The sequence below is a fragment of the Cygnus olor genome, chromosome 24 (genome assembly GCF_009769625.2).
Source record: "Cygnus olor isolate bCygOlo1 chromosome 24, bCygOlo1.pri.v2, whole genome shotgun sequence".
NCBI classification, from domain to species: Eukaryota; Metazoa; Chordata; class Aves; order Anseriformes; family Anatidae; genus Cygnus; species Cygnus olor.
The window spans coordinates 4,976,949-5,003,130 of NC_049192.1; the positions used below are offsets into that span (position 1 = coordinate 4,976,949).

The 26,182-nt window shown below is 58.9% G+C and overlaps 1 protein-coding gene across 3 annotated transcripts in view; it reads right to left on the reverse strand.

Moving 5' to 3' along the window:
• Positions 1-1,685: 1,685 nt before the first annotated feature.
• Positions 1,686-26,182, reverse strand: part of CACNA1S (calcium voltage-gated channel subunit alpha1 S) — a 35,071-nt gene continuing 10,574 nt past the window's right edge. The window contains exons 6-44 of one of the 3 annotated variants that reach the window (XM_040536090.1): positions 25,965-26,170; positions 25,315-25,418; positions 23,741-23,889; positions 22,704-22,785; positions 22,083-22,243; positions 21,197-21,422; positions 20,640-20,847; positions 20,203-20,323; positions 19,624-19,738; positions 19,416-19,509; positions 18,998-19,067; positions 18,650-18,782; positions 18,365-18,494; positions 17,401-17,460; positions 16,755-16,861; positions 16,384-16,471; positions 16,017-16,124; positions 15,573-15,625; positions 15,189-15,335; positions 14,692-14,893; positions 14,203-14,361; positions 13,804-13,914; positions 13,575-13,658; positions 12,032-12,088; positions 10,479-10,607; positions 10,231-10,296; positions 9,612-9,703; positions 9,023-9,047; positions 8,503-8,630; positions 7,957-8,053; positions 7,111-7,213; positions 5,943-6,044; positions 5,703-5,827; positions 4,980-5,108; positions 4,246-4,436; positions 3,552-3,616; positions 3,234-3,343; positions 2,687-2,803; positions 1,686-2,527 (exon numbers count right to left, since the gene is read on the reverse strand). In XM_040536090.1, the coding sequence (XP_040392024.1) occupies positions 2,273-2,527; positions 2,687-2,803; positions 3,234-3,343; positions 3,552-3,616; positions 4,246-4,436; positions 4,980-5,108; positions 5,703-5,827; positions 5,943-6,044; positions 7,111-7,213; positions 7,957-8,053; positions 8,503-8,630; positions 9,023-9,047; positions 9,612-9,703; positions 10,231-10,296; positions 10,479-10,607; positions 12,032-12,088; positions 13,575-13,658; positions 13,804-13,914; positions 14,203-14,361; positions 14,692-14,893; positions 15,189-15,335; positions 15,573-15,625; positions 16,017-16,124; positions 16,384-16,471; positions 16,755-16,861; positions 17,401-17,460; positions 18,365-18,494; positions 18,650-18,782; positions 18,998-19,067; positions 19,416-19,509; positions 19,624-19,738; positions 20,203-20,323; positions 20,640-20,847; positions 21,197-21,422; positions 22,083-22,243; positions 22,704-22,785; positions 23,741-23,889; positions 25,315-25,418; positions 25,965-26,170 (4,709 nt within the window). In that variant the 3' untranslated portion in view covers positions 1,686-2,272. Of the gene's footprint in view, positions 2,528-2,686; positions 2,804-3,233; positions 3,344-3,551; positions 3,617-4,245; positions 4,437-4,979; positions 5,109-5,702; positions 5,828-5,942; positions 6,045-7,110; positions 7,214-7,956; positions 8,054-8,502; positions 8,631-9,022; positions 9,183-9,611; positions 9,704-10,230; positions 10,297-10,478; positions 10,608-12,031; positions 12,089-13,574; positions 13,659-13,803; positions 13,915-14,202; positions 14,362-14,691; positions 14,894-15,188; positions 15,336-15,572; positions 15,626-16,016; positions 16,125-16,383; positions 16,472-16,754; positions 16,862-17,400; positions 17,461-18,364; positions 18,495-18,649; positions 18,783-18,997; positions 19,068-19,415; positions 19,510-19,623; positions 19,739-20,202; positions 20,324-20,639; positions 20,848-21,196; positions 21,423-22,082; positions 22,244-22,703; positions 22,786-23,740; positions 23,890-25,314; positions 25,419-25,964; positions 26,171-26,182 lie in introns of all 3 variants that reach the window. The other 2 variants (XM_040536089.1, XM_040536091.1) reach the window with 2 other exon arrangements.

Sequence of the window (26,182 nt, forward strand, 5' to 3'; positions counted from 1 at the left end):
GGGGTCGGTGCCGCCGGGGGGGGGGGGGGGGGGGGGCGCTCCGCAGCGAGCGGGGCCGGGAGGGGCGGGGGCTGCGGGGAGGGGGTGGTTCGAGGGGGGGGCGGGGCCTCGAGGGGCGTGTCTGGGCGTGGTCACGAGGGGCGGGGCTTCGGAGGCACGCCCTCGGCCAGGCGCGCACACGCGCACGGTCGGACACGCGCAGCCCCCCCCCCCCCCCCGCTTACACGCGCACCCACCCAAGCGCCCCCCCCCCCGTCCGTCCCTGCTGCCCTCTGCCGGGCCGGCGGCCCCGTTCCTGCGTGTACTGGGTGTAACCGGGCCATACTGGGCTGCAGTGGGTGCACTGGGTGTAACTGGGCCATGTAGGTCTGCATTGGGTGCACCGGGCTGTGCAGGGCTGCACCGGCTGTACCAGGCCATATAGGGCTGCACCAGGTTGTGCAGGGCTGCGCTGGGTGTACTGGGCCGTATGGGGCTGCACCGGACCGTGCGGGGCTGCACCAGGTGTACTGGGCCATACAGGACTGCACTGGGTGTACCAGGCTGTGCAGAGCTGCACTGCACCGTACAGGGCTGCACTGATTGTGCTGGGCCATACAGGGCTGCACTGGGCGTACTGGGCCATACAGGGCTGCACCAGGCCGTACCAAGCGGGTGCCGGGGCCGTGCGGGGCCAGCTGCCACCCCAGCCGTGGTGTCACCCCGCTGAGCAGGGCAGCAGGGAGCTGGGTGCCCCCACCAGAGCCCCCCGGGGCTGGAGAGCTGGTGACTCCACGCGCTGCCCCACAGAGCCCACCCCGTGCCCCATCCTGAGGGAGAACCCCCCCCCACAAACGCCACTTCGGGGCAGATCACCCCCCCTGCAGCCCCAGACCCCAGGAGAGGGTGCGGAGGCATTGCCCCGTTGCTGCAGCAGGACCCCCTCACCGTGTCATCCTTCACGTTTGGGGGCTCCAGTGAGCACGTCCCCACCCCTCCACCCTCAGAAGGGGGCACACGCAGCCCTGCACCCCCCGGAGGACCCACAAACCACCCCTGTCCACCTCGAGGCGCATCCTTGACAGCCCCCCCAACAAAAAAACCACGTTCATCAGCAACCCGCTCCCAAAACACACTTTGGGAGTGTGCAGAGGTGTTTAGGATCACGTAAGGGGCTGTGTGCCCTGCCCTAGGGCTGGAGAAAGGGATTCCCAGGGCTGCCCCTACCCGATCCCACTGCCTGCCTGCATCTCCTGGGGGAAGGGGGCTGCTCCACCACGTCCCCTGTGCCAGAAAGGCTCCCCAGAGCTCGGGCTGCAGATGGAGCTCAGCAACAGCCATTTCCCTTTTATTAAGTTAACAAAATGCCCTGCTGGAGAGCAGACAAGCGCTATTGATTCAATACCTCTCCTGGGACCTATCGGTTTGCTGGATTTTAATATATATTAGGCAAAGAAGAGCCCTGAATTGCCCACTTTGGAGGGGCTGGAGGCCCTCTGAAGCAAGAACTCTGCAAAGAGATGCCTGAGGGAGGCGGGGCTGCCCCAGTGCCTGGCACCCAAATTCCTCCTGGGGCACTTGAAGTCTGTAAAACCGAGCCCCGGGGCAGACCCCTTCCTGGAGAGAAATAAAACCAGCTGCTGCATGGCCCCAACACTGCCCAGGCAGCAGAGGACCATAAGCGGGCAGCACTGGGCAGAGCTGGCACCAGCAGGCAGCAGGCACTGGGATCCCAGCCTCTGGCTGTGGCATCTCTGATCTGTCCCCTGCGGGGCCGGGATGATGTCCAGGGGCTGGATGAGCCCAAGCTGAGCCGTGTGGTGGGCGTGCAGTGCCTGAGCCTCAGCGTGGTGTTTGGAGATACCCAGAGGGATGGAAATTCCCCTGCGGGGGCCAGCTCTGCTCTCAGTTAGACCTGGGGCTGCTGCACAGACCTGCGGGGTCAGATCTCCTTCAGCACTGGGACTAGGGGCTGCAAATCGCTGCAGTTCTGCTTAATTGTGCCTTAATACGCAGTCCCCTCCCCAGGCTGGGCTGGGTCAGCAGCCCTGAGCTGTGCAGCAGGACTGGCAGAGGAAGGAGGGGACGGGGAAGCCATGGAGTCACACAGCAGGGACATTTTAATGATCTGTCCAGCTCTTGCCAGACCCTTCTGGCACAGCATTATCCGGTCCCGTCACCAGCATCCCGGAGCCACAGCCCCAAAAAGGTGGGGAGACGTATGTCATTGCTCTGGTAGCCCCCACAGGGTCCTGAAAGGGGCTAAGCCCATGGGGCCACAGTGGCAGGCGGCTCACGGGTGAGCAGCAGGGCTGGATTTTTGGGAGGCAGCTGTGCTGAGCCCCGGGGAGCCGGCCGGTGACGGAGCGGAAGTGTCCCAGGGGACAGAACCGGCGTCCTGCGGTGCTTCTCTTCCCTTCAGCAGCTCCACAGCTGCCTTCTCCACTTCATCCATCTCCAGCTGGCTGCTGGCTGCCATCTCGTCCCTGGTCACTGCCACGAAGGATGGGTCCCAGGCCAGAGCCTCAAGGCCCCCGGAGATCAGAGCCTGCAGCAGAGGACGGGGTCACAGCCCAGTCTGTAGCAGAAGGGCTCATGCTCGCTGCCTTTGTCCTGCTCCAATCCCCCACCATGCCACGAGCAGCCCCCGCCAGCCCCCTTCCCTCCCCGGCAACTCTGCCTTTCCCCCCGCCAGCCCCTGCCTTACCTCCTGGATGAGGAAGGTGATGGCCGGGGTGGAAGAAGTGCTTGGGTCGCCGCTTTCACCCCGCTGGTGTTCTGAGCTGGGGGCTGCTCCTGTCGCAGCGCCACCCCCTCTGGACAGCTGGGTGAAAGGAGCAGAGAGCCGCAGCTCAGCCTCGGGCAGTGCCCACGGAAAACCTCTCCCATGTAAATGTGAGGGCTGCAGGGACCGTGTCCAGCCTGTACACGCAATCCCATCTTTCTGGAGCTCCCGCGTCCAGGGCACCACCAGCAACAGGACCAGCAGAGCAGTGTGGGCAAACAGCATGGTACCAGCCCTTACCCACCTGCCTGGGTACTGAGGCAGGAGCCAAATTACCAGGTGAGGGGGCACTGCAGCCAGCCACAGGGCAGCAGAGGACTGGGGGAGCGATCCTGACCCCATTTTATTCTGCTCCGTCTCCAGGAGCATGCAGGGAGCCAGGGAGCTGTGGTGGCCTTGCCCGGGAGGGGAAGGAGCTTCAGCCCACGTTCCCTGCTTCACTGCCTCTGGCCCACGCCGTCCCCGTTACCTCCTGGGGCAGAAGGTGCTGCCCTGACGCTGGGCGATGCCCAGAGGTGGCTCCTCGCCTCCCGCTCGGCCTCCGCTGCAGCCTCTCCGAAGGGAAGGGGAGGTCACGGCCTAAAAGGACAGGAGGAGACATCGGGTGGGCACAAGGGCAAGGCCACGACAGCCACCCAGAGGGGACCAGGTGGGAAAGGCTTATCTAAACTAGGGGAACCATGTGGAGTGGTTTGGGACTGCTGGAAGTCCCAGCTCCTCCTCCTGCCTGCTACCACCACCCCGAGCAGGCTCAGGACCCCAGGACAGGAAAGATGCTGACACTCACCCTGTGCTGGAGGCCTGGGTGCTGCTGGCGCCGTCTTCCTCAGCACCTCGTCCTCGTACTGCAGCCTGGCAGGGGCAGGCAGACGGGGCAGCTGAGCAGGGACCTCCACTCTGCAGCCCTCCCCACCTTCTCCACCCTGGGGGACACAGCTGGAATGGATGAGCAGGGTGAAGACCCCAAGAAGGAGAAGTATATTCTCTTACACTGGTAACACTTTTCTCTTGTACCCATGTTGGGCACTGGTGGCCTCTACCTGGGCCTTGGCACTCAGAGAAGGCGATGCTAACAGCAGCAAGTTGAAGGAATGACAAGAAGGACAAGCTCGGGGAGACATGCACACTGATGTGTGGGCTGCACATCAGCCCTAGAGCTACCTTGTGTGTCCTGGGAACACCTCTGGACATGCAGATACCCCTACCTCACACCTCAAGGGCCAAATTTCTGCATGGAGCTCCTGCATCTATGGGACTGCTTCTGCATTGGCATCCAGCCCCTGATTCCTCCCCGCAGTCCGCAGGGAGCTCGCTGCTGCAACCCTGCCCCTTCTCCAGATCTTTCCTGGCCCCATGAGGAGCCCCTGGGCACGAGCAACGCGCAGCCTGCCACCAGCACAGCCTCCCTGGGAGCTGCAGGGCACGGTCCCCGGCTCTTCCCCCAGCTTTGCCATGCCCACACGAGGCTCACCAGCCCTTACCCCTCCGGCCAGTTGCTGTTGTTGGTGTTAGTGTTGCCTTCCTGGGGGAATTCGTCGAGGAAGACAGGGGAATCGAGGTCTTCGCTGCCCACCTCTGCGAACTGCAGGGGTCTCTGGCTGGCCACCTGGGGCTGCAGGGGGCTGCTCGGCTCCAGGAAGCTGTCAACCTGGCCAAACAAGCCGCCTGTCCTCTGCAACCAACGGGGAGGGCGTCAGAGGAGGCCCGGAGCTCTGGAAGGCTTTGGAACCATTCCCATGGGACGAAACGTGTTTGGGGGCCCGTGGGAACACCAGGGAGCGAGAAGTGGGTCTGACCCCGTTGTGGTGGTGGTGGCACCCAGCTGTCCTGCCTTAGCCTGGCAGAAGGTGTGGATGGGGCCCTCCAAACCTGCGTTCATCGCATCCCTGCCAGGCACATGAGCAGGGTCTATAAAAATAGAGGGGGAAACTGAGGCGAGTAACATAGAACCATAGAATATCCCGAGATGGAAGGGACCCACAAGGATCATCGAGTCCAACTCCTGGCACCACACAGGTCTACCCAAAAATTCAGACCATGAACATGCTGCTCAGGGCAACTTGGCCAGGATGTCCCAATGCTCAGGGAGAAGACAAGCACTGATATAATTGTGGTGGCCCAAACTGCCTGCTATGGTCAGGCTCATCTCCGAGACCTGCTGGTCGCCACGCTGAGCCCCCACCAAATGGTGGGGTACCCCATGGGCTGTGCTCACCCTGTATATCCCTTCCTCCATGGCAGCCTCCACCATCGCTCTTTCCAGCTCCTCCTCAGCCATCAGGTCCCCAGAGATGGCTCGATGGATTTCCGGAGCTGCTTCTTCTTCAATGCTCCTCAGCCCGGCCTGGTGGGGAGAAGAAGGCATGGCTGGAGGTGGCCTGGCCCCACAACCCCTCTCACGTGGGGCTTTGGAGAAGAACGGTGATGAGGCACGCTCAGGAGGTCTCCAGGCCTTACAACAGGGCAAAGGCCGTGGTCACCCTGCCGCTGGCCCTGTGCTTGGTGAAACAGCTTTGGGCTGACGCTGCCCCACAAAGGGGTTTGCTAAGGGCAGCCCGTTAATGAGTTGGGCCGGTGGTGCCCAAGGGGGAGACAGGCCTTTGTCCCTCACCCACAGGTATCTGAGCAGGGGCCTGGCTCATTCCCTCACCCAGCACTCTCAGGGCTTGTTTTGTTTCCACCACAAAGTGATTTCCTCCCTATAAGAAGGTCAGGAGAGGCTGGGCACATCCCTGCTGCTCTGACCGGGCACGAAGATGCCTCCTCCCCAATCCCACCCTGACAGCATCCTCCGAGGCTCCTGTGCAGGTTTCTCTGACCACAGAGGTCCTGCTCAGGACCACCCACATCAGCCCCTCTCCACTTGATCCCTTCTCCTCTTCCCAATGAGGGGTGGTTTGGGGTGCACCAGGCACCCAGGTCTCTCAGCACCACTAACCTGGATCTCTACGGGGTTCTTCTTGGGACGGTACCCGTAATACTCCTCCTGGCGCTTCATGAACTTCCTGAAATGCTCCTGGATGAGGAACGTGGCATAGAATTTGCCCACTGTCACCTCATCATCTGGAAGGGAGGAGAGCAACGTGATGGCACTGCCTGTCACAAGGCCCCAAAACGCCATAGCGGCTGAGCCCCAGGGGTTGTTTGCCCCCCCAGGAGGTAGCACAGGGTGGGATACCTCCGATAGGTGGGATGACCTGGTCCAGGAGTTTCATGCTGGTTCGCTTCCAGATTTTTTTGATAATAGCTCTGAGCTCCTCGTTGGCCTGCTCGAAGTTACCTGTGAGAAAAGCGAGCGGGACGGAGTGGTTCGTTCCCAAGGGAAAGCAGACATGAAGGACGGCAAAGCATGTGGAAACCTGGCCAGGCTCTTCCAGGGTGTGACACCACCCATCAAACGGGAGCTTTGTAGGAATAAGGCTTTGATTTTAGCAAAAAGACCTTAACTACAGGGTGAGTCAGAGCTAGGAAACGGGTGGAACATGAGTGCCGTGGTCTCTGTTGTGATGATCAGCAGCAGCCTCCAACGCCCCCCCCTTCTGTGCTCTCCCAGGCTTTACCACTCCTGCTCTCTTGCAAGCCCAGTCTGTCCTCATGCCTGCTCTCAGATCTCCTGTGATCTTCCCAGTGCTTCCTGCCTGGTGCTGGAGGCCACGTCCCCCACCCCGGCTGAAGGGGAGGCACCGCGCTGTGCTGCTGGGGGAGGCTGGCCTCAGCCCCCCTCCTGCCTGGGCTGCCTGGGGGATGCTGCCTGACCCACAGGCACGGAAACCAGCTGGTGTGGTTTCTTACCAAGGCAGGGCTTTGCAAACTGCCCTGCTGGCGAGGAAGAGGGTGAAAGCAACTCCACCCCGGCACAGCTGAATTCAAAGGGCATCCACCCTCTTCCATTCCAGTCTGAGGTTAAACATACCCAGGGAAGATGGAAAACTGGAACAACCAGCACAGGGGGAGATCAGGCTACTCTCAACGGTGTAGGAAGGGAGCCCGGGGGCTGTGCACTGAGGCAGGGATAGGAACTGGGTCAGAACAGCTCCCGAGCTCTTCAGAGTGAAGTTACACATCTGTGGTGCCAGTGGTTCACTCTTCAGGGTTGCAACATACAGCCCTGAAACTCATAATGCCCTCCAGGCTTGGCCTGAGCAGCCCCATGCACGTGCCCATGGTCTCTGGTCCAACAAGATAATGGTATGAAGCTGGGGGCTGCAACAGGGGGTCTTGCCACACCAACAAGAAGCCCTGAAGTCCCCAGACAGAGGGGGGGAACGGTGCATAACTGGCAGCCTGCAGCACAAGGAGAGGGTCCCCCCCACCGTGCCATGGAAGCAGACCCGAGCACCCCGTACCTTCTGTCTTGATCTTGAGGGCTGTCCTCACCAGCGCAAAGAGGGTTGCATTGAAGGTGACGGTGCCGTCGCTGTTCAGGGGCATGTTCATGCACACCAGACGCTGCAGAGCAAACCGATAACCGTGTCCCCATGAGGCAGAGCAGGCTGGCTGCTCTCCCCAGCAGGAGAAACACGGTGCTGCTCTCAGGGTCGTGCTGCTTTGCCTTCCATCCTTCCCAAAGCGCACCAGGCTGCCATGAGGGGTCTGGGGATCAACCCCCTATCAAGTGTGCTCAAGACCCCCGAGTGTTTATACCCATGGAGGTATAAACCTGAGCTCCTGCCCACGTGGTTTTCCTGGGAGCCTCGTACAGATCCTGGCTTCATGCAGAGAGCCAAGCGTGGAAAAGCATGCTCAAGACTGCAGAGTCTCCAGCTCCCTCAGTGCTATCAGCCCTTGGAGACAAACCTCGACAGCCCAGAAGATGTGGCCGTGTACTCAGCCCCAGCGCTGCCCTCTTGCCCCAGGTGCAGATGTGGAGCACCCAGCATAGCTTGGAAACTCCTCTGCAACGAGGGCTGCAGGAGGTCAGCCCATGGGTATCATCCCCTGGGCGTGGAGGTGAGCACAGGCAGGTCCTTTTCTTCAGGACCCTGAAATGCATCAACTCCATGTAGGTTACAGCACCTCTCCTTGCCTCTGAAAGACTCCTCTCCATTAAAAACCAGAGGTCAGAGCACGAGTATAAAGCATGAAAGTAGAAAGCTGGCTGAATTCGTGTCCTCAGCCTCCCCAGGGAGGATGCAGGGATGGCCTGGGGAAGGTGGCCCATGCCCACGCACCCACCTCTCCTTGGCTCTTACCTTACAAGCTACACGGTGCGGGCAGAACTTCCCGAAGCCCAGGGGAGGCTGGATACGTCTCAGCAGAGTCACCACGTCCAAGTGTTTGATCCTGCCCCTGCAGAGGCAATGAGCTGCATCAGCAGCGTGGTGGCAGACAAGGGGGGCAGTGGTTTGGGGAGAGGCTGGGTGGGTTTGTCTTCGTGGTCTGCGTGGTGGGCAAGTCTTTTTACTTCCCTTTGCTCCTCTTGGGGAAAACAACTGTTCCCCAAGGCAAGGTGGCAGATAAAGGTGGCATGGGAAGCGTTGGCAGCACCACCAGGGCCAGATGAGGAGGGAAACGGGAGTCTTGTGTCCCCAAAACTCCTGATGGCTTGTGCCAACCCTGGGACATACTGACAAGCCCACATCCACCTCTGAGAAGCCAGGATCTAAATGCCAAACAGTGCTGAGTCTCGCACGGCCCTGCTGGCCCCAGGTTGCAGCAGAGAGGGCAGCCCACCCCGGCCCCCACAAAGTGTCCCCTCCGTGTCCCTCACCCCCTGCTGCGCACACGCAGTCACTCACTTGGCCTCGGGGTCGTACTCAGCCCAGATCCGCTTGAACTCATCCAGGTGGTGGGGTCCGAGGATGGACCAGTCGCGTGTGAGGTAGTCAAAGTTGTCCATGATGACGGCCACAAAGAGGTTAATGATCTGGGGGCAGAGGGGCGGGTGTGAAGGATGCCCTGGCCCTCCGTGGGTCCCCACGCAGTGGGACCGTGACCCCCCACCCCATGTACAATGGGATCGTGACCCCCCACCCCATGCACAGCAGGGCAGGGCAGCCCATGGGCTCCAGCCAGGGGGCAAAGCACAGGCAGACACACGTCGGGTCAGGGACAAGAAGGTGCCGGGGTTCCCTGGAGCCAGGGGATGCTGTTGGTGACCCCACGCAGAGGCAGGACCCACACCCCATGGGATTACACAGCAGGATGCAGCTGGCACACACAGCTCTTCCCTCTCAGGAGTCAGTACCGGTGCATGGCTGAGCAGCAGCACGTGGGGGATACAGGGAGGAACTAACAGGGATGTGCAGCCCCACATACCAGGAAGGCGCAGAGCATGTAGAAGCTGATGAAATAGAAGTAGGCGAAGCCCGTGCCACAGGTGTACTCCTCGCCCTCGGCAAAGTCAGACTCGGGGTCGCACAGCTTCCCGTAGCTGCAGTCCAGCAGGATCTCCTGCCAGGCCTCCCCTGTCGCACACCTGGGGAGAAGGGGATGCCCGCTGGACCTGGCCCCTCCTGGAGGGCTGCTGGGCCCGCAGGGACCAGCCCCATACACAGGGGAGCAGGGAAAGGAGCGGGCAGGATCCTGGGCTCGCTGCACTGCTGCGGGGAGGGCGTGGGAGCCTGCTATTGCAAGCTCCAAAGCAAAGCATTTGGGGTCAAGGAAAGCCTTGGGCTGAACTCTCCCTTCCCCTTGCTTTTCCTGAAAATTCACTAATTAAAATCGAGTCTGGGAAGGAAACATGCAGTACAGAAATGCTGCGGTGCCCCCAGACTTTTTTCTGTAGGGAAAAAAATCAATCAGCTGCAGAAACGCTGGTGTCCCTTTGTCCAAGCCGGGAGGCTCCCATGTCAGCTTGGAGCCCAGCTCCATTCTGGAGCTGCCTGCTCCCTGAGACAGTACCGACCTGAAGAGCAGCAGCACAGCTTGTGGGAAGGTTTGGAAGTTGTTGTTTCGGTTGATCTGGGTCCCGTCCACCATGGCGATCTTCCCAAACATCTGTAAATCAGACCATCAGGCCCCCAGCACCCTTTCTCAGGCACCCCCACCCTCCAGAGGACCCCAGTCCAGGAGTTCCTCTTTGCCTTGGTTATTTGGCTTTGGGTATCTCCAAAAGAGAGCGTGAGACCAGGGGGGACATGGTTGTTCTGGGGCTCGTGAGCAGCTTGGGCATCCCTGCCTATGCTGAAAGCGCCCCTGTCGATGCTGCGCTGCATCCGAGACAAGGAGATCTCACGAACCAGGCACAAGCACTGGTGACAGCGTGTCTGCGTCATGCTGTTGACTCAGAAAGTGCTATTTGGTGTGTGCCTCGGTTGCCTTAGCTGCAGCCTGGGGATGGGAGGAGGTGCTCAGGCTGCGTTAACCCTGTGCATCCTCAGAGACCGGGGCAAAACAGTCCCACTGTGCTCAAAGCCCCCAGCACTGCCGTGCAGAGGACCCGGTCCCCCCCTGCCCCATCTCCCCAGCTGCTCCCAGGCTCAGGTCCCTGTTCAAGGCCAAATCCCCCACCCTGCGCCTCTCACCTGCATCCCGATCACAGCATAGATGAAGAAAAGCATCACAATCAGGAGGGCAACGTAGGGCAGAGCCTGCGACAAAAGGATCACGGCTCGGGTGAGAGGCAGCCCAGCACCAGAGGACACCCAGGGACAGCGGGTTGGGGCTGGAGTTATTGGGGGGGCAGCACCCCGGTGTCCCGTGGGGACGGGACAGCTTGCTGCTCAGAGCTTGCTGCCAGCCCAGGACACGTGCTGGTGTGTTCCTCACAAACCTGGAAGGACTTGATGAAGGTCCACAGGAGGGTCCGGACGCCTTCTCCCCGGCTCAGCAGCTTCACCAGCCGCATCACGCGGAACAGGCGGAAGAAAGTGATGGAGACGCGGGAGTTGTCATCGGGGTCCTGCGGACAGAGGGGGGGCAGCAGTCACGGACCCTACAGGAGTCCCGTTAGGTAGGGATGGGACACGGCAGGGGGAAAGGCATGCTGTAGCGCAGGCTGGGAGAGCCGTGCCGTTCAGTGCATGCCCCAAGAGGTGGTTGATGCCTGGAGGTGTTCAAGAGGCATTTGGGTAATGCCCTCAATAACATGCTTTAATTTTTGGTTAGTCCTGAAGTGGTCAAGCAGTTGGACATGATGAGCTTTGAAGGTTCCTTCCAACTATCCTGTCCTATCCTACCCTACCCAGGGCTGCCCCAGGACAGGCTCGTTCTCTGCTCTCTCACCCTGCACACACTATATATATGGGACACTGCCACCTTGGGGTCTATTTGTAAGGTGAGCTCTGGGCCAGGCACCAGGCACAGGAAGGGTTCAAGGTGGCTGCTATCGCACAGAAGAGTTGACTTGAGAGTGTCCCAGCAGGGATTTGATGTGACATAGCGGGGACAGAGGGCAGGGTGGCTCTGGGGAGGCGAGCATCCTGCAGCAGTGCCTCCGCTTCTTGGGGTGGCTGTGGGACCCCAACCTGGGGAGAGAACAGTCGGGCATGGGGTCTGGGGACTGCTGGGTTGAGAGGGAGTCCCAGAAGGGGCAGGCGGAGGGGAGGCAGCAGACAGAGGCCCTGGGCTCGTAAGGCTGCGACACCTGGGACATGGTCTGTGAGAGATGCTGGGGGCTCAGTTACCCGCTGGGGAGGTTGGTTTGGCACAGCACAGCCCCAGCCTCGCTCACCAAGTGCCACGAGCAAATGTCCATCCCGCCGCACCTCTGCTACCCCTCCTGCTTCCCCTCAGCTTCCCAGAGCTTTTGTGCTGACCCCCCTCATTCCCATCACCCAACCCACCTGCTCCCAGAGGTATCAGGGCAATAAAACCCACCCTCAGACACCCCCAGGCCCTCCAGCAGATCCAATTTCCCCGTTATGGCATTTCTGAGTCCCCAGGCCTGCACTGAAAGCCACCACCTCCTCTCCCCACCCCTCCTTTTCTCGCCTTTCTCCTTCCTAGCACTCAGCAAGCACAGTGGCCAGAGAAGTGGCCACATCCCCACCCAGCAGGACCAGGACAGTGCCCAGGGCAGGCCACCTTGGCCTTGCAGCTCCCAGCACTGGGGCTCTGGGACCCCCGAGAAGATGCCCTGGGGGCACGGAGATGCACCAGGCTACGTTGCTGCACGTGGGACCTTGCCACCGACCTCCCCCCATTTCTGGAGCCTGGCCCTTGGGCTCCTGGGGGCGAGATGTGCACAGCAGAGGAGAGCAGCAGGGCTCGGGGCATCTTAATGCGTGCAGGACGCGTGCAAATGCTGGCCGCAGGCGGGCTGGGACGGCCCCAGGCAGCAAAGGGGAAAGGGGTCCACTGCAAGAACGTGCAGCTGATATTTACGATGTTCTCACAGCCCCCGCCGAGGCAGTACAATCCGCCGCTGGATGCAAGAACAGTCTGCCAAGAGAATAAAAGAGTCAGCAGGAGGGAGGGAGAAACGAGAGATGGGGGGAGGTTGCAGAAGGTGGCGGCACAGGCAGAAGAAAGATGGAAATTGGCTGTCCAGGGGCACCCTCCCGAAAAGGCTGCAGCCCCCAAGGTGTGCCCGCATGGGCACGGTGACCTGTGGGGGTGCAGAGATTGCAACCGGCTCCTGGGGACCAGGAGGGACAGACCCACCTCGCCCTGACCCCTCGGCAGAGAGGGGGGTTACAAGAAGGGGAGGGAAGGCTGCGATCCCTGCCCCGTCCTGATCCCACTACGCATCGCTGGATGGCAGTGCTGGGAGAGATGAGGACTGGATGGAGAAGAAGGCACGTGGAGGAAGGCTGGGGCAGCCCTGGGGAGCCTGAGCCATGCTCTCAGGTGTGGACAAAGATGGGCACAGGGGATGAGCACTGTCCTTCTGTCGGTGACCGTGGAGGTGCCACAGAAGGACTGCAGGCCACGGGAAACCAGGTCACAGGCACAGAGAGCTGGGGGACCAAGGATGGGGTCTTGGAAGGCTAGGTGGCAGCTGAAAGCTGCTGGGACTGGCAGGAAATTTGGGAATCATCAAGGCTGAGAAGCCCAGAGGCTCAGAGGATGGCAGTATCGAGGTGTGGGCTATGCAGGGAGGAATGTTTTGGGAGAAAGATGGGTGGTTTCACTCATCCAAGGACCCCTGAGCCTCTCGTTCTCTGCAAGGAGAACGGCTGCAGGACTCTCCCGGGGGTGGCCGTGGCAGCAGCTCTGCCAGATAAAGTCCTGCTCCCGAGAGAAGTGCAAAGTCACCAGAGAGGGTTAACCTCACCTACCCGACCCTACAGCTGCTCCTACAGTTACCATCGGGTCTGCCAAATGCAGCGCATGACCTCCCGGCGCACAGGGGCATTTTCAGAGCTGGTTGTGGTCTGGGGAGGTCCCAGTGCTGTGGCACAGTGGTTTACAAGCACTGCTCTGAAAATGCTCCCAGTAGAGTATTTATCAGCATATAACCACTGGCTGCAGTTCCCCGGTGTATATGGTCAGCAGTGCCCTGTGGGTACAGGGAGCTCCAGGGGAACCCTTTTCCTGCCCCAATCTGAGGATGGACACCCAGACAGTGCCTGTCGAGGTGGGAACACACAGCAGACAGGCAGGGCGAGTGGGGCAGCATCTTGCTGCTCATGGTCCTGTTTTCCATGGCATCCCAGCCCCTACAGGCTCTTGGGAAGGGAGGGGGCAACACGACAAGTTGCTAGGCTGGGGATGGTCCCCTGTGCTCATACGGTGCTTTAGGTTTCACAGGGGCACGGCTGTGACCTCCGAACACCCATGCCATGTGGCTTGTCCCTCCTCCGAACGCAGCAGAGGGGAGAAGAGAGGCCACCAAAGCCCCACGGAGCTGGGCACCACTCTGATATCCCCCGCTTGCCCTGGGGCAGGCGCCAGCACCCTCGTGCCCGAGCAGCCCAGCACTTACATCGATCTCGCTGAGGATGACATCGATGATGCTGCCGATCACGATGAGGAAGTCAAAGACGTTCCAGGGGTCCCCAAAGTAGCCCTGCCAGGGGAGAGCCAGAGAGAAGAGGAATGAACATCCAAGAATCAAGCCAAGGAGGAGATGGTGCTGGAGCCCAGGGGAAGGAGAGCCCGATGAGGGAATTAATCGGCCCTCCTCTGATCTCCAGCCTGCGCCCTGCCCTCACCTTGGCTTTGAAGGCCATGAGCTTGAGAATCATCTCCAGGGTAAAGAGGATGGTGAAGGCCACGTTGAGGATGTCTGAGATGTGGTTCATTTCCGCAGACTGGTTGTAATGCTGAGAGAAGGCAGGAGGAGCCGTGTCAGCCCAGCGGCGCGGGCTGCAGAGAGACCAGCCTCCCACAGACCTGTGGCTGGGAAAACTTCCAGCAACACAGAAAAATCCCCCCTGCTGCAGCCCCTCCTCTGGGCACCCCACATCCAGCCTGTCCCCCTTTCTCCCCAGGGCTGCAGAGCACACACCAGCAGCTTTGAGGCAGCAGGGCTGAGCCCAGCCTGCTCGGTGCCACAGGCACAGGGGTCTCAGAGGGGCACCACCGCCCACAGTCGGCACTCCCCCCCTTACCTGCATGCCCAGACAGATGGTGTTGAGCAGGATCAGGAAGAACATGAGGTACTCGAAGTAGGAGGAGGTGACCACGTACCAGATCTGGTACTGGTAGGGGTTCTTGGGGATGTAGCGCCGCAGCGGGCGAGCCTTCAGCGCGTACTGCACACACTGGCGCTGGGGAGAGCAGGGGAGGAGTGAAGCTGGGGAGGTGCACACATCAGGGACAGGGGCACGAGCACGGAGCCAGCACCACCAGTGACAGTGCACAGCCCCACCAGCACCAGCTGGATCCCCCCTTCTTCCTCAGCCCCACGTGCCATGGGCCAGGGACAGCAGTGACCAAGTACCTGCTGTGCTCTCTGCAAAGGCACCAGACACCCCACCCAGGACCGTGTTTCCAAAGCCACCTCTTGCCTCCAAAGATCGCATTGCTGCCCTGGTGCTGATCCCCCACTAAGCACTAAGGGCTGGATCCACCTCGCCCTGTCCCAGCAGCTCCAGTACCTGGTTCTTGTCCAGCTCACAGTTCTTGTACTCGCTCTCCCCCTGCTCCTGGAAGGTGACAATGACAAAGCCCACAAAGATGTTCATCATGAAGAAGGCAATGAGGATGATGTAGATGATGAAGAACATTGCAATCTCCACCCGGTAGTTGTAGATAGGGCCTTTATTCTCATCATTAGTGTCAATGGCCCTGTATAGCAGCCTACAGGAGGGAAAGCGAGGCAACAGAGACCCTAGTTAAGGGGACCATTTGTCTTCTTGCAGGCTATGGAGAGCTCTGGAGAAATCCCAAATCCAGCAGGGGTAGAACTGGGCTGCGGGGATCACCCTGCTGACTCTCCAGCCCCTACCAGGGTGGCTAGCCCTGCTCCTCAGCATGGGCAGCTCTTCTTTCCCTGGCAAAGGCTTTCCAGCTCCTGGCTGGCAATGAGCCTGCGGGCAGTGACCTGTTCCCAGCACGACCCGGCCCTCAGCAGGCCCCCACACACCGGACTCACTCTGGCCAGCCCTCGAAGGTGGAGACGGTGAAAAGCGACATCATGGCTGAGAAGACGTTGTTGAAGTGGAAGTCGTTGTGGAACCAGACACGCTTCTTCAGCTCGATCTGCGTCGGGTCCCCATCCACGTAGTCGATGAAATCACCCCTGTAGCAGAAGGGATGCGGCGCTCACCTGGCACGGCCCCCTCCTGCTGCCGCGCTGGCCCAGGGCTGCTTGTCCCTGGGAGGGGAGCATGGCCTTGGGCTATGTTTATCCTAGGGCGAGGGACAGCAGCAAGAGACCTCCCAGCCCCTTCTTTCTGGTTGCAGGATCCCCTTGCAGACATGCGAACAGCCACACGCCCCCTTCCCCTCCTTGCCTGCTGCCCTGCTGGGTTCTTACCTGCACTCTTTCTCCGTCAGCTTGGATGGGTCTGAGCAGCTGTAAAACTTCCCCTGCATTAGAAAGGGAGCAGGAGGAGCTATGATTTTGTGGTGACTTCAAAAGCCCCTGTGATTTTTCACAGACTGGTTGATTCCCACCCTGCCTCCGTGCTGGCTCTGACCTCTGCCAGAGGGGAAACTGAGGCAGTGAGCAGGGGAAGGGAGCTGGTCCCTTTGTGCGTGCTGCCTGAAGCTGACAATGTCCTGGGTGTTTCCTGCCCTCCTCCCACTACAGGCACTTCTGCTGGGACGTCTGCTACAGACGGGCATTCTTGGCAGAGCATTGACAGCATGGTCTGTGCTGACCTCGGCACCGGGAGACACCAACCCCAAAGCCCTGTGACTACAAGACCCCAAAGCCCTGGGCAGCACGTCTCTCCTGTCCATCCGGGACATCTCTCACCTTGAAAAGCTGGACCCCGATGCAGGCAAACATGAACTGCAGCAACGTCGTGACGACCACGATGTTGCCGATGGTCTTGATGGCCACGAACACACACTGGACCACGTGCTGGTTGAGGACAGAGCACACGTGAGCATGCCTGGGGCAAGGTCCCCCCGTGTGCCCCACACTCAGGAAAAAAAGAACAATAAAAAAAACAGGCAGGCAAAAGCAGGAACCTGCCAAGAGCAATGAGACGGGGCAGGCTCCTTCCCCAGATGGTGAGTGGGAATTGTGTTCCTGACCCTACAAACCCCACAGGGCATGAAATCCCACATAATTTTCTGTGGGGATTCCCATGGGCTGAGGACCCCAGCCTCCCTCTTACCTTCAGCCCTTTGGCCCTGTTAATGGCTCGCAGAGGTCTCAGCACCCTCAGCACCCGGAGGATCTTCACCACCGAGATGGTGCTGGACCTGAGGAGGAACGCAGAGCTGAGACAGGGCAATTCCCAGATGGGAAAAAGGGACTCCCATTTGAATTCCCACCCAGATCTTCTCCTTTGTCACTCAAGGAGTTTGCCTCCCAGTCACGCAGGCCCTGTCCCCCCTAAAAATACATCCAGGGACAAATTTTGGGGGCACTAACACGTGGGTTGGCAGCTCCCATCCCACCCAACCCAAATTGCTGCAGCACCCCCACTGTCCGGCCAGGCTAAACAAGAGCAGTGCCCACCCTGGGAAGCGTGGAGCTGCTTACTCGATTCCCATGGAGATGAGGGAGACAGCAACCACCAGCAAGTCGAGGATGTTGAATGAGTTCCTGCAGAAGGAGCCTTTGTGCAGGAAAGCGCCGTAGGCTGTCATCTGGGGAGCAGGAGGAGTTAGGAGAGAGGCCGAGCAGGGCACAGGGAGCTTTCCCCATGGCCCGGGGTCCCCATCCTGCTCAAAGCCCTTGCTTTGCAGCCAGGCAGGCAGCTGACTTCAGCTGGAAATCCTTTGCACTGCACTGGTGGAGAAAAAAACACTTCCCAGTCATTCAGCAAAGCAAAGAGGAGAAGGGCAAAAAGACTTGCAGCAGGAGCAACTCACAGCAGCTGCTTGAATATGGTTTTACTTCACAGATTTTCGTTGCTTTCTCTTTCTCAAAGTTTTTGTTAAAGACATGCCAGGACAGAAATGCTGGTGCCATGGCCCATCTGTCCTGGTGTCACAGCACAGCTGCCTGACCTCACTGCAAGGGGACTTCTGGCCCCTGGGGCAGGGCACGCACCCTGGGGTGCCCAAAACTGGGGCAAATGAGCTGGCAGCTGCTCCCTGCCTGCTCCTGGAGCTCGTGCCCACGGCCAGAACACAGCCCAGACCTGGGTCATGTGCATGTGCTCCATGGGAGCAGATGGACTCACCTTCAGGACTATTTCAACGGTGAAGACAGAGGTGAAACCGATGTCAAAGTATCCAAGAATCTGGGGACGTAAGCACCAGGACTGGGTGAGGTTTGAGTGACGTGGGAAATGCAACCACTGTTTTCAAACGTCCTGGCACTGTGGTTTGCCATCCACCCTGCAAACTGGGGAGCCTGTCTAGCTCAACAGGGGCTGCAAACCCAGGGCTGAGACCACCCGTGAAATTCCCTTCACTTTCTCAATTACCCCCAGTACACGATCCAGCTTCCAGCCTGGGACCAAGCTCTCAGTTTCCAAGCAAGTGATGCTTGCCCTGATTCACCTGGAAGACTCTGGTCCCCGAAAGCAATGGGCACCCTGGGGAGCTGTCCCCTGAGAGACCCCCCAGCCCCTGCCAGGCACCACACAAGCCTAGACCCCATGCGGCTACCCCTGCTCCATGCAGGCAGCGTTTCAGGTGTTGCACACACCACTGGTCCAGTCTGCATGGGATGTCCCTGTCCCCAGGAAGCTGCCACAGCCCTAAACCAAGGTAATCTCGCTCACCCTGGCAGGTAGATCTGTTTACCGGGAATAACCTTAGACATGGAGCAGTAAAACTTTGTCCCGGCTGTTTCCCCTGGATAGGAAGCACAAGCAGCCTCCCCTCCCCAAGCGTCCTGCCCTCCCAGAGGCAGGGATTAACCCAGGAGAACCCAGTCCCCTAGATTCATCTTCCTTGGATTCAGAACAAGAGCAAAGAGGTAGACACAAAGACTTTCCTCCTGTAGAGCAGAAGAGCAACAGGGAGCTCTTGGTGAGACTCCCTTTCTCTGCTTAAAATTCCCTTAGAGGGAAAAAAATCACAACTACCAAAACTCCCCCAGGCTCAACACCTGGCAAGCAGGTATCTGCTCGCAGGGGAGCTGGGGGTCTCCGTGACGTCTCCCCCACCCACCCCAACCCACCCAAGTCACCCACGCACCTGGTTGCGGAACGACTCGGCGCGGATGGGATCCTCGGCTGCCAGGGAGATGCTGCTGAGCAGAATGAAGAGCAGGATGAAGTTGGTGAACCAGGTGGCATTGACAATTCTGTGGCACAGCATCCGAAACCTGCCGGGGACAAAAACGGTGAGAGACACTGTGAGAGGTCAGAAGGACATTAGCTGGGGCCGTGGTAGCTTGGAAGAGGGTTATGGCAAAACAAGTAGGGTCCCACTGGGAAGGGTTGGTGCCAGAGAGAGGCAAGGAGAAGGCTCGGCACTTACTTGTTGGTTGGGCTGAAGATGAAGAAGGAGCTGGCTTCAGGCATAGGCACAGCCTTCTCTTTCAGCTGTAGCTCTGCCAGGGGACGTGGCCGAGGACTCAGGGGGATTTCAGGCTCATCTTCCTCATCGTCACCTGCAGGATGGTCACAGGGAGGGAGAAGGAAAGGGTCACCCAGAGAGGGAGTAGCAACGTGACCGTGTGGAAGATCTGATGCTGTGATCCTGAGCTGGCCTCTGGGCCAGACAGACCTCAGCACCCCAAGGCTGGTGAGGGGCCACCACATCCCTCGCTCCTCACACAGCCAGGGCTGTGGCACCTTCCCCAGCTTCAGTGGGGACAAGTCTTACCTGGGAAGTCTGCAGATGGGTAGGGGTCTTTGATCTCATTGACATTGGACTCAAATTCATCCACTTTTAACTGAAACAAGGGAGAGACAGAAAGGAAGACACGCAAGTAAGTGTGCCAGTATTGCTGCCGAAGACCCTTGGAAGCCCTGTGGGGTCAGTGGTGTCTACATTTGGCCTTGTACAACACCAGGCATGTGGGGTGCTGGCCAGGATGTGATGGACCTATTCCACCACACAACAGGCCCAGTCTGGGCCCAGAGAGCCTCTGTCGCCAGAAGACACTAAGGCAAGGAGCAATTCTGGATCAGCAGAGTCCAGACCTGAGCTAGCTCCAAGCCTCTGCCAGCCCTTGCCGGTGGCAGGAGGTGCCTGATCCCTCACCAGGGCTTCCCCAAGGCCCAGCCCCACCAGCACCGACCTTGGCTGTTGTGGGAATCCCTTCTCCCTTCGCTTTCTGCTCAAGCTTCTTCGCCAGCATCTGCTTCTCATCTTCTGACTTCTCTGGGTAACCCCTGAGCGGAGAGCAAGGGCTGAGCTTAGGGCAGGGGCACAGGCGACGCTGTTCTGTCCCCTTACCCCAAAACACCTGGCCTGGGAACTCCCCCTGCCAGCACTGCAGCGCTCACCTGGACATCTTGCGCCGCTTGCGTTCCTCTGCTTTGGCCTTCTGGGCTGAGGTGAGGCTCTCAGCCTCGGCCAGGTTGTCAACCGCAATGGCCAGGAAGACATTGAGGAGGATATCTGGTGGGACAGCACTAAGGACGTGAACTTGGTTCCCATTTGGACGATGTGGCTGGGGCTGCCCGTGGTCTGAGAAACCTTCCTGGAGAGGAGCCCTTGAGACAACCCTGGCCAGGGAGGTGGTAGAATCACCGTGTGGGGTGTTCGAGGAAAGGCTGGATGTGGTGCCTGGGGACATGGTTCAGTGGGTGACATTGGTGGTAGGGAGATGGTTTTCCAACCTTAATGATTCTGTGATTCTATGATTCAATCTTGCACCCATCCTCGTGAGTGCTGAGCTCTGGGATGACCGCCCCATCCCTGCCTGGGCTCAATCTGGACACAAAACACATGCACACACACACACACCACACACACACACACAAACACCCACAGACACACCGAGCCTTCAGCTTCGCACAGCCGGAGCAGTTTGTGGGGCTGGGCACAGGGCGCCCAGGCATGGCTTCGATGTCAGAGGATACAGTTCCCACAAACAAAGAGGATGATGAAGTAGATGCAAACCAGCATGCCAGGGAAGGACGGGCCTCCATAGGCCATTATCCCGTTGTACATTATTGAATTCCAGTCCTCTCCGGTCAGGATCTGGGAGAAGAGCAGAGACAGCATGAGGGGAAACAGGGACATGAGAGTCCCCGCAGCAGAGCATGGCAGAACCCCACAGCTCCATCCTGCTCCCTGCTCCAGCCCCGTTGCCAGATCTCACCTCCCTCCTCTGGCCCTGAACCCCCACTGCCACCCACGACCCCATCTCCCCTCCCCACTCCATCCTCAGAGCTGCACCACCTCCCACGAACCCACATCTCTCCTAACCCCAGCTCTTGCCAGGAGACCCCCGAGGTGAGAACCCAGGCTGTGGGAGTCCGCCAGCCCCCCTGCCCTGCTTGCCACAGCCCCGTACCTGGAAGACACTGATGAGGGCCTGGGGGAAGTTGTCAAACGTACTGCGCCGCACCTCCATGTCCTCGAAGTCGTACTTGCCCCCAAAGAGCTGCATGCCCAGCAGGGCAAAGACGATGATGAAGAGGAAGAGGAGGAGGAGCAGAGAGGCGATGGAGCGGACCGAGTTGAGCAGAGAGGCCACCAGGTTGCTCAGGGATGTCCAGTACCTGGGGAGAGTGGGGAGAGGAGCATGCAGGAGGTGAAGGAGTGGGGCAGGACCAGGGAGGAGCAGGGAGCACCCTGTCTGCCCCCCAGGATGTCCCAGAAACCCAGCAAGGGGGGCTCTGAGCCAGCACCACTTGCAGGGTGGGCACTGGGACTTCTCCATCCTGGCCCCAGGATTGGTGTCAGGAGATAAGAGACCACGTCCCGGGGACACAGATATCGCCAGGCTTGGCCTTGTTCATCACCCCAGGATCTACCAGCTCTGCCCATGCTGCAGCCCTCTCCAGGGACAAGGCCAGCGATGCCTGGGGGGCATCCAGCCCCCAGCACCCACGGAGCTCCCGTCCCAACCTGGTGATCTTGAAGATGCGGAGGAGCCGGATGCAGCGCAGCACGGAGATGCCCAGGGGTGACAGGGTGCTGAGCTCCACCAGGATGGTCTCCAAGATGCCCGCACACACCACAAAGCAGTCGAAGCGGTTGAAGAGGGACATGAAGTACTGGCGCAGGCCCAGCGCGTACATCTTCAGCAGCATCTCGGCCACAAAGAGTGCTAGCAGCACCCTGTTGGCGTTGTCTGGGGTGGGAGATCCAGCCCGTCAGAGCATGGGCCTCTTCCTCTCAGTATGGCATGGCAGGAAGGAAGGAGGGCAGTGCTGCCCACATCCCTTCTCTGCCTACCACCGAGCCCTGAGCTGCAGCAAATGCAGTTTTCTAGGGAGCACTCGGGAGAAAAGGATGAGGAGACGGGCAATGTATAACCATATGCTTGCACACATAAGAGTGAGAGTCCACGCAGTGTGTCCGGGTGCTGTGTCCATGTGTACTGGGCTCTGTGTGCTGCATAGCTGAGCTGTGTACACGTGTGCTACATTCTGTGTGTGTGTGAACACAGTGCGATTGCATGTACAGTGTGTACATGCATGGCTGTACCATGTGAGTGCATGCAATGTGCATGTAAGTGAACTATGTACGTACATTTGTGAGTATGCACACCCTGTGCTCACTATGCACCTGTAGGTGCACGCACTGTGTATATGCAATGTGCAATTGTGCGACAGCCTAGTGTGGATGGTGTACGCATATGTGCATGCAGGCTGTGTTTGTGTGCATGAGCAAGGCTGTGGGTGTCTAACAGGCCGGTGTGGCTGTGCACACACAGTAAGAGCTCCTCGTGCATGTCTCCATTGCAGCAGGGTTTCCCAGGCCCTCCCTCTCCCTGGGGCTGTTTGCTCACCTTGCACCACCGTCAGCCACTCGGGCTGGAAATGGTGCTCAGAGGCAATGGAGAGGGTGTTCAGTGCCACCAGCAGGATGACGAGCCAGTAGAAGAACTTGGACTTCACCACATCCCTGCACTTCCTACGAAACATTCGGTTCCAGCGCCTCCACTGCCGGCTGCAGAGAAGGCCAATGGGTCAGTGGGGCTGAACACAGGGTCCTGAGCAGCCCGGGGCAATGCTAACAGACAGCCAGGCACAGCCACCCCGCTCCCTTCTAGGCCCTTCCCTCAGAAGGGCTGAGCTGGCCCACCACCGGTGCTGGGGCAATGCATGGTGTCACCCCATTTACAAACCAGGGGCATGCAGGTACCAGGAGCATAACCCTGACCCCAGGCATCGTCCCCAGTCGCTCAAGCTTTGCTGTTCGTTCACATGAATACCTCCTGGCTCCGGACCCAAACTGAAGAGTTTTTTCCCCTTGCAGCAGCTTCTTGCCAGTACCAAGCATCCTTCCCTATTGCTTGCTCCAGGAGAGCATCTGGCTCTCCCCACAACACTGGTGGCTGAAAAGAAAGCCTGGCCCAGCCACGACAGCAAGCGAGAGACAGCAGATGGTGCAGCCCATGAATACTCACAAGTAGAGAATCCACTTGTTCATGCCCTCAATTTCATACAAGCTCTCCGTCTCCGACCCTCCTTCATCCAAAGGCATCATACCTATGGAGGGAACAACATCCCAGGCTTTCCTTGGAGCCCTTGAGAAAAGCGTACAGAAGGGGACCTCTCCCAGGACAACACCTGGAAGAGCTTCCCCCCCAGCACTGAAATCAAGAAATGCCATCCCAGGGAGACAGCAGAGGGAGCCTGAGCTGGAAGGTTTAAATGTCAGGTGCAAAGCCCTGGGAGGCCCCAGGAGCTCCTGCAGCAAGGGCAGCAGCAGCCCAGGGAGGCAGCCGGAGCAGAGAGCAGTGTGGAGATGGCTCCCCACAGCTCCAGACACCCCCAGCACAGAGAAAACTGGGGTCAGCCAGGATCTGAGCAAATGCTGAACAACAGGAGAACACTGGCTACAGGTGTGGTCTTTCCCACTGTTTCACAAGGCCCTTTCCACACACGTATCACCTCTCAGAGTTATTGCATTAGGCAGAGTGGCAAAGCGCTTGTGAGGGACACGAGTGACCCACAAATACAGAGGCTCAGTGGCAGAGCCCTTGCCTAGATGTTCATCTCCTTCCCTAAGCTACTTCTAATCCTTCAAAATGGTCAAGCAGAGGCAAGAAACTCATGCATCCGTTAGGTGAGAGCTAGCAGCCCTGCTGGCTGCCCCTGCACACATACGAGGCTTCTCGTGGCCATTTCAAATGCGTTCTGCCAAAGGGGACCTAGGTCTTGTTAGCAGCTGGCCAATGGTAAATACAGTGGCTGAGGTGGAGGGTTAGCTTAGGTGCCAAGTTATTTACTAGTTTGGGTCAGATTCAGCATCACGATTCAGGAAAGCGAAAAAACAGGAGGAAGGAAACTGTTCTGCACAAGTCAAAACGTTTTGTTTTATAGCTTTTCAGGCAAAATGAGTCTGGGGAGAGCTTTGGAGAAGTCACATTGTTTCTTCAGGGTGCTTAGTGTCAGGAACCCAACCCTCACACCAGGGACCTTGCCCAGGCAGAGCCAGTACCTTCTCCTCTGGCCCGGTCACTGTCCATCACCTCAGCGTGGGTGATCCAGTCCATGTAGCCCTTCAGGTCCTCCTCCAGCTGCTGCTTCTCCCGCAGCTTCTGAAACGTGCCCCGCGACTTGGCCTTCTCACGCTCCTTGGTGAATTCACTGGGACGAGGCAAGGAGCAGAGTAAGGCTCAGGAGGCAGCCAGAGGCCACGTCCCGCAGCCCTGTCCCATACCAATCCTCGCAGAAAGCTAAAAGCCCAAAATACCCTCCCACCAAGAGCTTGCTCTGCTGACTCCTCGCCCTCAGCCCCATTCCACGACACAAGATCACGGGAGATCATGTGTTGGCAGGCAGGGTTTCTTCCCCACCACCGGCTGCTCCGTGGGACCTCAGTGCTGCAGGAGGCTGTGGCTGGGCAGGCCAACCACCACGAGATGCTGCAGAGGTCCCCGGCCCTGCTCAGGATCAGATCACTTGGGGCACACCAACCCCACACATGGGGCAGGCGTGGGGAAGGGTGCCTGGAAAGCAGCCCGGCAGAAAAGGCCCTGGGGAAGCTGAACACAAGCCAGCAGTGGATCCAGGTGTGAGGCCTCACCTCAAATACTGCCCTCAGTTTAGGGCTCACGACAAGGACACTGAATTGCTCGAGGATGTGGAGAGAAGGGCAGCGAAGCTGGGAAGGGACTGGGAAAGAAGTGATAAAACACAAGGCAACAGCCTCAGGTGGCACCAGCGGAGGATTAGCTTGGATATTGGGAATGATTTCTTCATGCAGAGGGTGGTTCAAGCATCAGAACGGGCCTTCCCAGGGAGGTGGTGGAGTCCCTGTCCCTGAAGGTATTTAAGAGACATGTGGACGTGGCACCGAGGGACATGGGTTAGTGACTCAGTAGGTCAGGTTGATGGTTGGACTTGGTCCTGAAAGTCTCTTCCACCTTAAATGATTCTGTGATCCCATGATTAGAACAAGCAGAGTCTCCCCTGTTTGGAGACAAAATGCTGGCCCCACGTTCTCCATGTGGGGAAGGGGAGCTCATCACACACCAAATAATCAGGATGCTGTCTCCATGGCAATGGGGATAAGATCTGTCTGCCAGTGGGGGGGGGGGGGGCTCCCAATGTTACCATTCTTTTTCAGTTTGTGCCCATTGCCTCTTGTCAAATTGCTTGTTAGTCCTAAAAGAGGGCTAACATATCCAAGTAATTAGCATATAACTAATTGGTGTCTTGACACAGCTGTAGGGTAAGGACAGCTGGTTTGAGCTCTCTGCTCAGCTCCTTTGGCTGCAAACCACAATGCAAACACCTCAAATGTGTTTCACGGCTGCATCTGCTGACAGGTGCCAGTACTGCAGGGAAAAGGTGTTTTTGTGTTAGGTGTTGAGCTAAAATCTCAGGCAGCCACGGATGCTGATAAAAAAGGTAACTCGAGGTTGTGTTTCCAAGTATGCAAAAAGAAAGGGAGTGGATTGGGAGAGGAGAAGGAACACACTTTTCAAGGCTCTCTCTCCTTGTACAGTTAAATATCCACACTGCGCTCGCTGATCTGCTGCTAAAGAGAAGGGACAGGGTGGCACTTACCCGCTGAGCACCCCCAGCACCAGGTTGAGAACGAAGAAGGAGCCGAGCAAGATAAGGCTGACAAAATAGATCCAGGGCCATTCGTTCCCAATGGCATCGTTAACCTGGCAAGGAGAGAGGCAGAAGTCTGCCACCTGGGAGCCTCCCAACAGCTTCTGGGAGCTTTGTCCCCTCCAAAGGGAGCACCTGGGATGGCAGCAGATTAACCTGGCTGAGCCCTTACCCTGCACCACTCTGCATCTGCTGTTAGTGGAGGAAAAGCCAGAGCATTTGGGGAGCAGATTTAAACATCAGCCTCACGCCTAAGCCTCAGCAAGACAGCCTCCCAAGGACTGCAAAACATGGGGTTTTGCTGGAGAAGCATCCACCAGCCCCCCATTGCCTGGTCTGCACCCCCAAAGGTGGGAGCTGAAGCACCCTGGAGAGCAAAGGCATGGTGCGCAGTGTTTGCAGGGCAGAGATGTGGAATATGTGCCCCGTGCACGATGCGCTGTGCATCACAGCGTGAAGCTGGGTGAGGGCAGGGTGTCTGCCAGTGGGGGAGAGACCTAACCCCATGAAAGGGTCCCGGAGGGAGTTTCCTGCTGCAAGGCACAACCAGCGGTCACCGGTGCCGAGCTGGACACCAAGCCCAGGCTGCTGGAGCCTACCCAGTAGAGGACCTCAGTCCAGCCTTCCATGGTGATGCACTGGTAGACTGTCAGCATGGCAAAGCCGAAGTTGTCAAAGTGAGTGATGCCGTTGTTGGGTCCCGGCCAGCCGCTTCGGCACTCGGTGCCGTTGATGGTGCAGTGTCGCCCGTGGCCAGAGGTGGTGCAGGGGGCTGGCTTCTCCACCCCCACCGTGGCGATCACATCTGAGGGAAGAA